This window comes from Symsagittifera roscoffensis, unplaced genomic scaffold (assembly GCF_963678635.1).
Source record: "Symsagittifera roscoffensis unplaced genomic scaffold, txSymRosc1.1 SCAFFOLD_143, whole genome shotgun sequence".
In the NCBI taxonomy this organism is placed as follows: domain Eukaryota; kingdom Metazoa; phylum Xenacoelomorpha; order Acoela; family Convolutidae; genus Symsagittifera; species Symsagittifera roscoffensis.
This window is the reverse complement of record NW_026971510.1, coordinates 22,180-33,912: the sequence shown is the minus strand read 5'-3', so window position 1 is coordinate 33,912 and position 11,733 is coordinate 22,180. Positions and strand designations below refer to the sequence as shown.

Genomic DNA, 11,733 nt, shown 5'->3' with positions numbered 1-11,733 from the left:
CCCAACTGTGTCGATGGATGAACCCACCGGTGGATACATGGAGATGTTAGAATACCGAAACTCGGCTAGAGGGTATGTGATGGCCCTGGAAGACGAAAAGGCCATGGAAGGTTATCTGGAAACGATGTTGCAAGGCACCACCCTCAAGCAGAAGGCGTACGGGACTTTAGTGTCGTCTGACTTACAGGCAGAAACGATGGAGCAATTGGTGAGCCTTTCATGGTAAGCAGTGGTATTAAGGTATTTCGAAAAAGAAATGAGGACTACGCCAAAAACACATGCTCTAGTGGCAGTACCTTACGTAAGAACAGAGTTATAACTCAGGTTCGCCTGGTGCATGATGGGACTGACTCGCGAAGAATTTGATTCAGAAGAAAGGAAGAGGTCAAAAGAGGAGAAGGTTTTCCTTATGACGAACCTGAGGGATCTGATAGTCCAAGAGGGAGCAGCAGTAGCGTGTGCGAAGCGGAGAGACGCTCTCTGTTTCATTTGATTTCTGATAGAGCAGATTTCAGTACCTGCATTGAACACTTGTGTTAAGATGTTGAGGGAAGGCGATGAGCCACTGCTTGCTGCAGACCTGGTGGTATCCCAAGCGTAGTAATCTGGTGTTGATCTGGGACTCTGGAGAGCTGCTCTCCATGGGTTTACCAGACTCATCACAGCCCATAACTATAGTGATAATGGGAGTTATGATGGCAATACGATGGCTGGAAGCTCATGTGAGAGAAAATAATAGACAGGAGGCACCGACGAGAGAACAATTGCGGAAATTAGATTGTCTAAAAGATTTAGATCAGATTTAGCCAACGATGTGCTACAAGACACGGAAACCGAAAGTGCGGAGTCAGTATCACAGGAGGAAGAAATGGAACATTGACTAATGGTCGAGAAAACAAGAGGCAACAAGAAAGAAAATTAGAAGAATTTAGAAGTTTTAGAACTTCTAAACGACGAAAAAAGAAGAAAACAAAGGGGTGATGAAGAAAAAGTTATAAATCAGAATTGTTTTATGTGTGTGAAAAAACTCAAGTGAGAAACCAAGCAACCAAGTTGTAATTGAAAACTGAAACATTTGGTTGAGTTTTGAAATTGTTGCATTTATAAATTTGCATTTTGATTTTAGTTGAGTGGCTTTAGAGACACTCACTTACTATTTATTTAGGAAGGCTTAAGTAAAGGAGTATATTTAAAATACTAGCCTACATGACTGTTTTTAATCAGCTAGGAGAACTGATCATTTTGTGGTGACATGGAAGGCTTGAGTAATCTCTCGAAGAGGGAGATTGTTTCATTGTTCTTTCTAACCACAGAGTTTCTTAGTTTTAATATTCAGGACAATAACAAGCAAGATTTCCGAAGGGAAAAAGCATAGTAGGATAATTTTAGCTTGTTGGTTGGCAGGACTGTCCTGCAAACCAACACCTTTTAAATCTAAGAGAAAAAATTTTAATCAGGACATTGACATTGGAAGTCGGAAAATATGTTTTATCTTAGGTCTTATCCTCAATGTGCAGATTAATGAAAGAATTTGAAGGCTATAGTGATGTGGTATGATGCCATTTACATTCTGCAGTGAGTCGATGTGACGTGGATAAAAGTAATTTCGTGCATTTTGTAAATTCTGTTCGATGACACTATCTATTTTACGAACATTGCGTGATTCAATGAGGACATTGACCGGACTGTCCGGGGAGTATGTGACATTCGACCAGAATGGAAAAATGCAATCTCTGCAGATTTCGAATTTTTAGCAGCGAACCTTCCGAGTTAGTGATTTTGAAGGATTAACGACGTTATTCGGATGATTAGTAGAACGGTGAAGGTCAAAATATTCTGGTATTTTGAAAATTTAAATTTTCGAAGTGATGACGTAACATTTCTGAGAAACGTCAGAAACGGCCATTTTGGCAGAAGAGCTAAAGAGCAACAGAACAACATTAGTTGTGATTGCGAGAACAACGGAAATTCTGATTAAGAAACGACAACGAATCACGGAGTTGACAGAGAACGTTCCGAGTTGCAACTATTGTGTCGCTACAATAGTTGCAAGGCCGTTGCGAACAACGGTGAAGGGTGGAAGACAGCCTTCCGGGTTACGGAGAAGTCAAGTTTAACGTGCTTGATTCTGTGGAATCAAGAATCCGGAAGGGTTTCGGGACTGAGGCTTTTATCTTTTTATATGAACTTTTAGTTTCCTGTCATGTCCTGAATTGAATTTAATTTACATTTGGATTCGTTTTGATAAGGATGAGAAGCTAGGAGTTGGGGGAAAGGGTTGATCCATCTTCGATTATCTACTGAACAAAAACAATAATAACTCAATAAATAGTAGTAGCCCTGTTTTTAGGAGTGACCTCGTGGTCTGGGGATACTGAGACCCAGCCATGAGCTCACTATTTCTGCATGTAATTAAGTTAATTTGAGTGTTTTGACCGAAGCCGAAAGCAGTAACGTTTTTTGTCGACCCGATGTTAGAAAAGACCACCGATAAGTACTGGCTTGGTAGAGACGGTGAAAAGCATATAAAGCTCTGTTTAGACGTTAGCCAGTCGTCTTAGGACTTAGTTTATTTTCCGTCGATATGTATCTTCCGGGCGAATGTTACAAATACTTGTTTCGTGACTTTAGTGAAGCTTTTCTTAATAACTGCTATCATGCCGTTTGCCTTATTGGCTTTTTTAGTGATGTGTGTTTCGAATGGCAGTTTCTTGTCAAGCCAGATACCCAGGTCTTTTTCGAGTTGCACTTCTTTAATGTTTTCGCCATTGATTTTGTAAATCCTCTCCATATCCAATTTCTTGGTTTCTATTGTCATTTGAACACAATTGTCGATATTAAAGGCAAAAGACTTTGGCCCGACCAAGTTTCTAGTGATAGTAATTCTTCATGTATGCGTGTTACATCCGATTTGTCTTCAATTTGACGGTATAATTTCGCATCGTCAGCAAACAGATATTATTTTGACGCTCGCTATTTTGTCCAAAAGTTCTCTTAGCGCAGATATGCAAGCTTCTCTTTGGAAGTGCATGTTGAGGGGGAGTGTTGAAATACTCGTCTGTGATTGATCAATTTTTAGGTTGTTTAAAAACCAAAGACCTTAAACGAAATTGTTATTGCTATTTTCGAGAAAGGAGTGAAACAATTTTGACTTGTGACTTTGAAATGACATCTAAATAACGTGTTCAAACAAAGGTTGTTGATTTTGACCTAACCCATTTTAATGGAAAACGAATAAGAATTTCTTTTTGTTTCAAACATCAAGATCTACTACTATAGGATATCGCTCGTCTTCTGTCATATCACGATTCTGCAATGGTTTTGAGAGCTGAGACCTGCAATGGAACTGAGACAGGAACCGTCCGATGGATACCAGGAATAATTGCAACCAGAACGCTATTTGATAGTCTACTTCTCACGTTATGATAGTTATTGAGGGCTCTGTTCAGAGAACTAGCTCCGATAACAATAATAGGTGCCACGACTGTTGCTATTTGTTTTCAAGTTTTGTTTGAAACAAATTAATAATTATTTAATTTTTCAGTACCAATTGGTCATAAGTTTTGACAAATCCATCCGTTAACTAGATACAGAAATTTGGTTTACATATATAGGGGTTTTGAACAAAACTATATGAGTCAAATGCGGTCAACCAGTCGACTATAGGGACTTTTCTGTGGCGCTATGTAATTTTGGGAGAGTGGCGCAAATTTTTCTGAAAAAGGTCATTTGCTCTTTGAATAAATCATATGTATTCTAACTTCTTGCAACTCTCTAGTTTGTGGATTCGATTTTTTTAAAAAAAAAAGCTTTCAACAGACAAAAATATTGTAGAATATAAGTAAAAATTCGTCGTCAACTATTTGATTGAATACAGAGCTTGTGACTATCCTTGATTTCACCGTTATCTGCTAATCTCAGCTAAAAGAAACTGACGCTGATTGAGAGCCGATCCTGTCTGTTCCGATAGTTGTGTTCGTTAATTCGCTAAAATAATTAGTGATGATGTTTCAAATATTCACTTTTTCCTTTTCTGGACAATTGAAGCGGCTGTTTCTTAATCAGACTCGGCTCAAGTTGAGTGCTTCTCTAGCCAACAATCATCAAAAATTAAACTGGCCGAAAATAATTGCAGGTGCAAGTGTTGTCCACTGTTGTTAAAGGCTGGACGTTTTTTTTCATAAAATCATATTTTTTTTGCTCAACTTGTGTCTGATCAAAAGTTGTCGACTTGGTTTCTTTTTGTAATTTTTGTTCCGCTGTTGCTGTTTTAAAATTGAAAAGTTTGACATATTTGTCTGGAATGAACTTCTATCGAGTCATATAACATAAAAGTTTATTTGACCCAGCTTTTTCTTCAAAAATTTTCATTTTTTTCAGTGAAAGCTAAAAAGGCATTCTAATGCTTGATTTTGCCTTCTAAGGCATCACTGAAAAGTACAGGGTTCATTATATCAGTTGATTGAGAAAATAAACAACCGAACTTTTATATTAGAGATTTTTGACCACGGTATTGTAATATAATTTTAAAGTACCATTTTGCTTAAGTACCTTGTGTTTACTCTGGTTTCATTCTTCAGATCACAAATGTTGCCACAGACTGATTCAATGCTGCTTTTAATAGTTTCTCGCTAAGTCACAATTTTGAGTCTACTTCGACTGACCAGGGGAGTATCAAAACTAAATGACATTAATGAATATCGCAACCGAATCAGTTTGAAATAGCTTTGGAATGAGATTGTTTCGTTTGGTGCATATGGCTTATATTTATATGTGGGATTATTCAGGCCCTATATTTATTCCGCTCTTGATAATGGCAGTAATGATTATGCTGTTCAAATGGTATGACAGAAAATACTTATCGAAATATAATGAAGTGAACGAAGAGGTTGTTCAGTTCATTAACGTTGAGCAATTCAAAAAGCAACGTGATTGTGAATACCGAGAGGATGATCTCGCTTCGAAAGGAAACGAAACTGACTCGATTGAATCTAAATCCTTTGAAACCTTGCCTGAAAATGATTTGATCGACAGCAATAGCGCAGTTGAAAAGAAAGTAGTCCCTAATGGAAACGCGCCATTTTGTCCTGAAGGATTAACTACATATTATAGCAGTACTGTATCAATTGGAGTGAATTATGAAAAGCGCGCATTAGGCAGTGGTATAGAAAAAGAAGCTATAGTTTGTGAAATTCAGTCAAACAGCAACTGTTGCAAGGAAAGCTTAACGCAGCTTGAAACACTTTTGGAGAAAGATTCCAATTTGACAACTAATTTGGATTTTGAAGATATTCATATCAAACATAGTCCGGAAATATCAAATCTGATGTTACCAAATCAAAAAAGTCAGTATGGACTTCTGAATAATAACTCTGAATTTACCATGGATCTTGCCAAACACGCAGAAAAAGCTAACGGAATTTGTATAGAAGAAAATGAGATATGCGAAGAGCAGGGAAAAGCTAAACTTGGCCAAGAAAATGAGAACAGTGACGCAGAAGAAATAGAGAAGGACGAAGACAGCGATGCTTCTTCTTCCGATACCTGCAGTGACGATGAAATCATTTCATACGACCTAGAAGCTGAGAACGAGGAAAGTGGAGATACAAAACCAGCTTCGTATACTATCAATCTATCTTCAAATATCATCGACTCCAATGGTGTGTAGCTTATTTTTCTCTACGCAGTTAAGTGATATTGAACGAAGTGTTTTCAATTTTTTTTCGATGGCTAACAATTCTTGCAATTTGGCAAGAACTCGAGTTGGCCACTTTCTATAATAAAGTCCGAGTGTGAACAGCTTCAATTAAAGGGTCAATGCCTTTCTAAATTACAAAATCGATTTCAGTTTTTTAGCGGCTTAATTCTTGCTGTTTCAATGCGTCCTGATTTTTTTTTTTACAAAAAGAAGCGTGTCCTGATAAATAGTCTAAGTTTGTTTTTGAATAGGGCGATTAAAATTAATGTTTTCATTACTAGAGGCTCCAAAATACGTTCTTTTTTTGTGTTACAATTTTGGATTTATTTTAATTTTGGATTTATTTCAAACGGATGTCTATCATAAGAATTCTTGAAATTCAAATAGCTTTAAGGAGATACATTTTTTCTTTAAAATTTGGGAATTGAAGCATTTCAAAGAAAAGTATTTTTTAGGGTCAACGAAATATAAAAGCGATTCTGGTTTTGTTTGCTTGTTTTAATACTATTGCGTTTAATTTCTATCAGTCTAACTGTGTGTTAGACCCTGGGAGGCGCGTAGCGGTGTCCTTGAAACAGTTAAAAAGGTCTAAAGGGGAAGTAGTGTAAGGATAGTTTGGAGGGTCATGGGGTATATTCTGCTAAAGCAAGTAATAAGGGACTATGGCCGGATCTTAATTGGGCAAGGGTTCGCCTGGTGACGCGAGGGAAGGGTTCTTCAGAAGGGGAGGTATCGGGGGGTTTTGAGTAGAAGTGCTTTCTGTGAGGCGCATCTGCAATAGACTGCTCGGCACATAGTGTTTGGTTGCTTCAAAGTCAATTTGTAATTTTAAGAGGCGAAAGAACTTAGTTCGCTAGAGTCGTTCAAAGTAGTAAAAGTTGCGTTTTCTTTGTCTTGGAGGATATTTTCTAATCCGGGATTTTATATCTCAAATGTTTTCGGACGGATGTTACGGGGAAAGATTTGGGGTAATGATGATTAGTAGAGGGTTTGAAGGGATATAGGTTTTGAGGGTAAACTGCGCGGAAATTACTTTATGATGGTGTCAAACTTTTAAAATGCTACATTCAGAATCGAAGTTTTCTGAAGCACTCATTTTTTGCACAACCCGTTATAGCGCGGAGAGCCGCGTTTTGAACAATTTGAAATTTGCTCAGAGACGTGGGACCATGCTGGGAATGCTTAATCTGAAGTTTTTGTGACAAAAGCCTTGTAGTTAAACCAATTAATGTCTCTTTTGACTGCCCCCATTTTGTCCTAGTTAAGGCCTTCTGGATCGCTATGGTGCGCGATGCTTTTGGTGACCACTTACTTACGTGCTCTGCGAAGCTCGGGGGTGGGTGAAAGAAAACACCGCGTTATTTGAGGTGCCTCACCAAGGGTAGGGGTGTTTTGTCCAGTTTTACAAGGAGCTCCTCGTTGATCTCCATATTGAAGGAGAAGTAAAGGCTGGCGCAGTCTTTTCATGAAGAATAAACAGGCGATCTAGATGTAAAAATGATGCAACTTGGTAAAATGAGAAAGAGGAGGCCATTTGAATATTGTTTGACTGTACCAAGTTATGAAACTCGTCTGCGTTTTATATAGGGTCAATTTCATAGAAAATAATAGCTTAGTATTAACGTAAAAATTGAATTAAACAGGCTATAGGAATGAGCCTAATGTTTGCCATGGCCTAATTAGTCCGTGTGTCAATTTTCATAACAATCGGACAATAGAAACAGCAATTTTACTTGTAAAATTTTGCTGGTGTGGGGGAAAAGGAAAAAGAGCCAAAGTTTCGAAAGCTTAAACGTGAATTTTTTTCTTCAAAAGTTGAAAAATTTTCGTAATTTTTCAATGATCTTTTATTTGGTTTCATTGAGACCTGAAACAGTTTTCAATATGTCTAATGGTTTTGGTGGTTTTTCATGAAGCTTAATAAGATGATTTTTGATCCAATCATCTCCCTTATTTTGAGAAGAAATTTTGGGGTGTTTTTTTTCATGCAAATTAGAGTTACGCAAATGAAAATACCTTTGCTTTTAAGTGTGATATCAAACTGGTCATCATTCGTAATTTGGATGCAGACGTTATTATGATTCCTTTTCTTGACTCGAATGAAGTCGTGATTCGGGTGCAGATTTGTTTCTTTAAAGTCAAGAAAAACTGGGGCGAATGTGTTCTATTTTTAGACCAACTAAAAGATCATAATAGTTTCAAAATTAGATCGTAATCACTTTTCTTGTTAAGATATACTTTTCTTTTTAAGCACCAAGTAATGCAGTGAAGATACTTAATACGTAGGTGACTCACTCTCAGTTTTGATTTTTTTACGGGTTAACTATTTTTTTCGAAATTTCGTTACAAGATAGTTTGCTAAATGGAAGACAAATTCCGCTCTCGAATGGCAAAAATTAAAAAGTCAAAAATGTAAATGACGCCCAGTTTCAAACAAAATCATATTTTTCATAATTGTCAGTGGAGTGAAAAAATATCTACAGATCCAGTTTTCATGTCATGTGAGCAAACTTAATTTTACAGCAAGAGCACTACAACTTAATAATTTCAACCAAAACTCATAAGATATTGTTCGTGTTCTAAATTTGACTGACTATAAATTTGATAAATTAATTATAAAATAGTTTAACAAGCGAAAAAAACTGAGATAATTTCCTGGTCGCGCCTAGAAAGCAGAATGAATGCTTTTTGCTGACATTGAATGAGTGTTACATCAATACTTATAGCCACAGCAAAGACTTTTTATTGCTGAACAGACAAAATTGAAACCGATAATTCTACTGAAACTGCCACTGATTTTTTTGCAAGCTTACGAAATTAAACCGAAGTACTGGTCCTTAACCTACATGACTCTTGTTCTTTTTATTGCTGAATGGCTAATATCAAACATAAATTAATTTTGCTAAAAAAAACAACTGAATTGCCAGTGGATGACAATTATCGCAAATATCCAGATATGTATAACCATTTATCATGATCTTTAATGCTGATGATGATCGAAGGATTTGAAGCTTATGTCAAATGCAGCGCGCAAAGTTTGCCTTTGAGGACGAAATCTACTTCCATCGGAGACAAAGGTCGAAAAATTAATTAATACCTTTGTGAAAAGACATTTTGGGGCCAGAAGAACCAGGTGATCTTTGATCGTACAAATGCATCTCTTCTTTTATGGGTTAAGAAAAAATTGTCAACCAAGGATGTGTGCTGATTACAAAGTTCATGTTTTGAAAGATCAAAATTGAAAACTTGTTCTACTCTGCATTGAGAAAAGATTGAAGGCTGAAAAAGATTTGCGGAAATTGATTTTTCAGATGCGTTTTGCCAAATAAAATTATATGAACAATCTCAATTGTTTTACTCGGCTAATACCTCAAAAGGACTACACAAAATAAAGAGACTTTGAGAACGCAAAATCATTATTCTAGCAAGTCATGCAAAAAGTTTTGAAAGGTGTTCTTGGAACGGTTGCAAATTAAGACATTATACCAGTGCATAGCAGAATTGATCACAAGGTAGAAAAAGACGCAATGCTGTAGTTGAAAGGATGAAGGCTTAAAGTTTCACTTTTACTGAAAAGAAAGATGTCGAGTTCTCATCAGGCTTGTCTTTTTCTTCTTATGAGATCAGACTAAGGGCGTAGAGCCTAATAAAAAACACCGGAGTGTTTTCTCAGATGCAACCTCAATATATAAGACAAAAATTTTGGATCATTCGTTCGTCTAATAACATAATTAGGACGAATGATACCGAACTACGACGAGAAAGTTTGTTGCATAAATGAACTAAGAAAAATTAACAAGACTGCTCGTAACAGGGTGAAGCTCTGAATGTTGCGACTGCCTTTTTAAGGTCTATGGAGCAGTAATAGCAAAAAAAATGTAATAAAATTTATTTATTTTTTAATTCGGAATTTTTAAAACGCGCCATATAAAGTATTTGGAACGATTTCTAAGACGGATGAAATCTCCGCTTACGCGTTAATAGGGCGATATATATCGCGCGTTAATCATCCCAAATTGGTCAAAATGGCAATCTTTAAACCCTCATAACGTTACGAAATATAATCACGAAATATAATATATCTTTTTTATATTTAAGCTCAGGGCAACAATACCTTTTGAATGATGTTTCAGCATTTTTTTCTTGATTAATTTAGAAAACCAAAATGACCCATTTTTGGGTAAAATTTTGATTAAGAATTTTGGGGGAAAATGCACCATATTAATTCTGATTAAATTCTAAGCAACTTCTGATCTCTTCAGATTTTGTCTGATCTTATCCTAATTCGAGAAAAACGTGCTCGAATTTTCAAATATTGTTCGTTGAGTCCGGTTAATTTAAATCAGCAGTGTATCTGAAATAAGACGACTTTTCGTTCAAAAAACAGTTCAAAAAAATTCTTTGAAGAACTGGCTGAAAAATTTAAATGTTCAACACTTGATAGAACATGTCTAGTGCTTGGCATGGTTTCAACATTGTATGAGGTTGATGCTGATTCGTGCCGCTTTTATCTTGCATTCAAACTATTGAAATAATAAGCGGGGAAAATGACATGGAGACGTGTCTGATCTAAATAGAGGACTCCATAACGAATAAAATGAAGGAATTTGGGCGGGTAATTGAACGGTCAAGGCAATAAACGAATGATTTTTACATAAATTGCCTGCCCTCAAATCGAGCGAACAAAAGATCTACTGTTGAAATAGAGATTCAATATTTGGCTATTAATTTTCTTCTAATTGGGTGCCTTGCGTCTGCTTTGGTTGCTCTAGCGTCTCTCATAATTGTTTATTAAGTTCATTGTCTGGATCACATCGGTCTCCTTGTCATTCACCCAAAAACAGACTATTTTTTTTAAAAATAATTTGCAATTCAGTTGCAGAAGTTTTTTTTAAAAGTTGTTTTCCGAGATTTCCCAAAACATTGAATGTCGTTTTTTAGCTGAATTTTTCTAGCAAATTAAAAAAAATGTTGTTTACCGAATTTTTCCTTCACCCGCAAAAGTATAAATTGGCTCGCACAAAGGTGCCTTCTGAAAATTTTAAGGGTTAGTCAGCCTAAAATGACTGTCGTAAAATAGTGTCGGAGGATACTATTCAGGTGGCCCGGGTGTCCATTTAGGTGACCTGGCCTCCTAAACACGCTACTGCATACACTTTTGTTTTTATCGAAATCTGTTGGGAGGAAAACTTTAGCCGGCCCACATCCTTCTTTTCTCCGAAAATCTGGCCTCTATGGGTTGTTTTGTTTTTATAGCATCCGATAGCTCGGCTAATGTCACTCCTAGGAGATCGCTGACAACTGAAACAGCTCTGAAGTCGTGTTTACGCGAGAGCTCAACATCTTTCCATGCCGACGGCGATGCAACTGAGTTGACACCGTCCCGAGTGAAATTCGGCGAAATCAAGGTAAACGAGGTCGACGGACTAGGGGCGTGTTCTGGAGACAATTTGCCATCTCTGTTCTCGCCAAGAATTACTTCATTTGATGATTCAAGCTCAGATGGGGATGAATATTGTTGACTGACGCAAGAAGAGATCATTTAAACCTTTGTATTATCTGTCAAAAAGAAGGCATTAGTAGATTATCAGAATATATGCTTTCCAACTTCATTTATCAGCTTTAGTAATAAGGTCTCAACGTGGCTAATTTATATTAAATTAACTTAAAGTATGATTAGTTTTCGTAGTTGTAGTGATTAAATTTTATACTCGATATTTTGTCATTTGATTTAGCGCTATTGAATAGTTTTTGTTCCGACCAATTAAGTAGGTAAAAAATAACCCTAGTTGTTTAAACCTTATTTGCAAAAACTTGTACCAGAAGAACTGTACGCAACAATTCGTAACATAACAGATTCACGCGCACTATCCTCGCGAATGTTAGCGCAGCTCAGCGAAGACGAACAAGCGTTTGATACTTGCCAAATACCTCATCACGAATCGTTGCTTATTACCAGTTGTCGACTTGCCGAATTTTTGCCAAGCTTGAATGAAAAAATTTTTGGTTTGACAAATTTTATCCAATTGGTATCA

At 36.6% G+C, this 11,733-nt stretch overlaps 1 protein-coding gene across 1 annotated transcript; it reads left to right on the top strand.

Moving 5' to 3' along the window:
• The first annotated feature begins 4,584 nt into the window (after window positions 1-4,584).
• Window positions 4,585-11,729, top strand: LOC134856478 (uncharacterized). Its single transcript, XM_063872747.1, has 2 exons — window positions 4,585-5,660; window positions 10,955-11,729. Exons 1-2 carry the CDS (start codon window positions 4,733-4,735, stop codon window positions 11,218-11,220), a joined length of 1,194 nt encoding a protein of 397 aa, XP_063728817.1. The 5' UTR covers window positions 4,585-4,732; the 3' UTR covers window positions 11,221-11,729.
• The last annotated feature ends 4 nt before the right edge of the window (window positions 11,730-11,733 follow it).

Coding starts and splice junctions, on each gene's coding strand:
- LOC134856478 (XM_063872747.1), top strand. CDS start 4,733: ATGAGATTGTTTCGTTTGGTGCATATGGCTTATATTTATATGTGGGAT. Junction 5,661..10,954: donor AAATATCATCGACTCCAATG/GTGTGTAGCTTA, acceptor TTGTTTTTATAG/CATCCGATAGCTCGGCTAAT.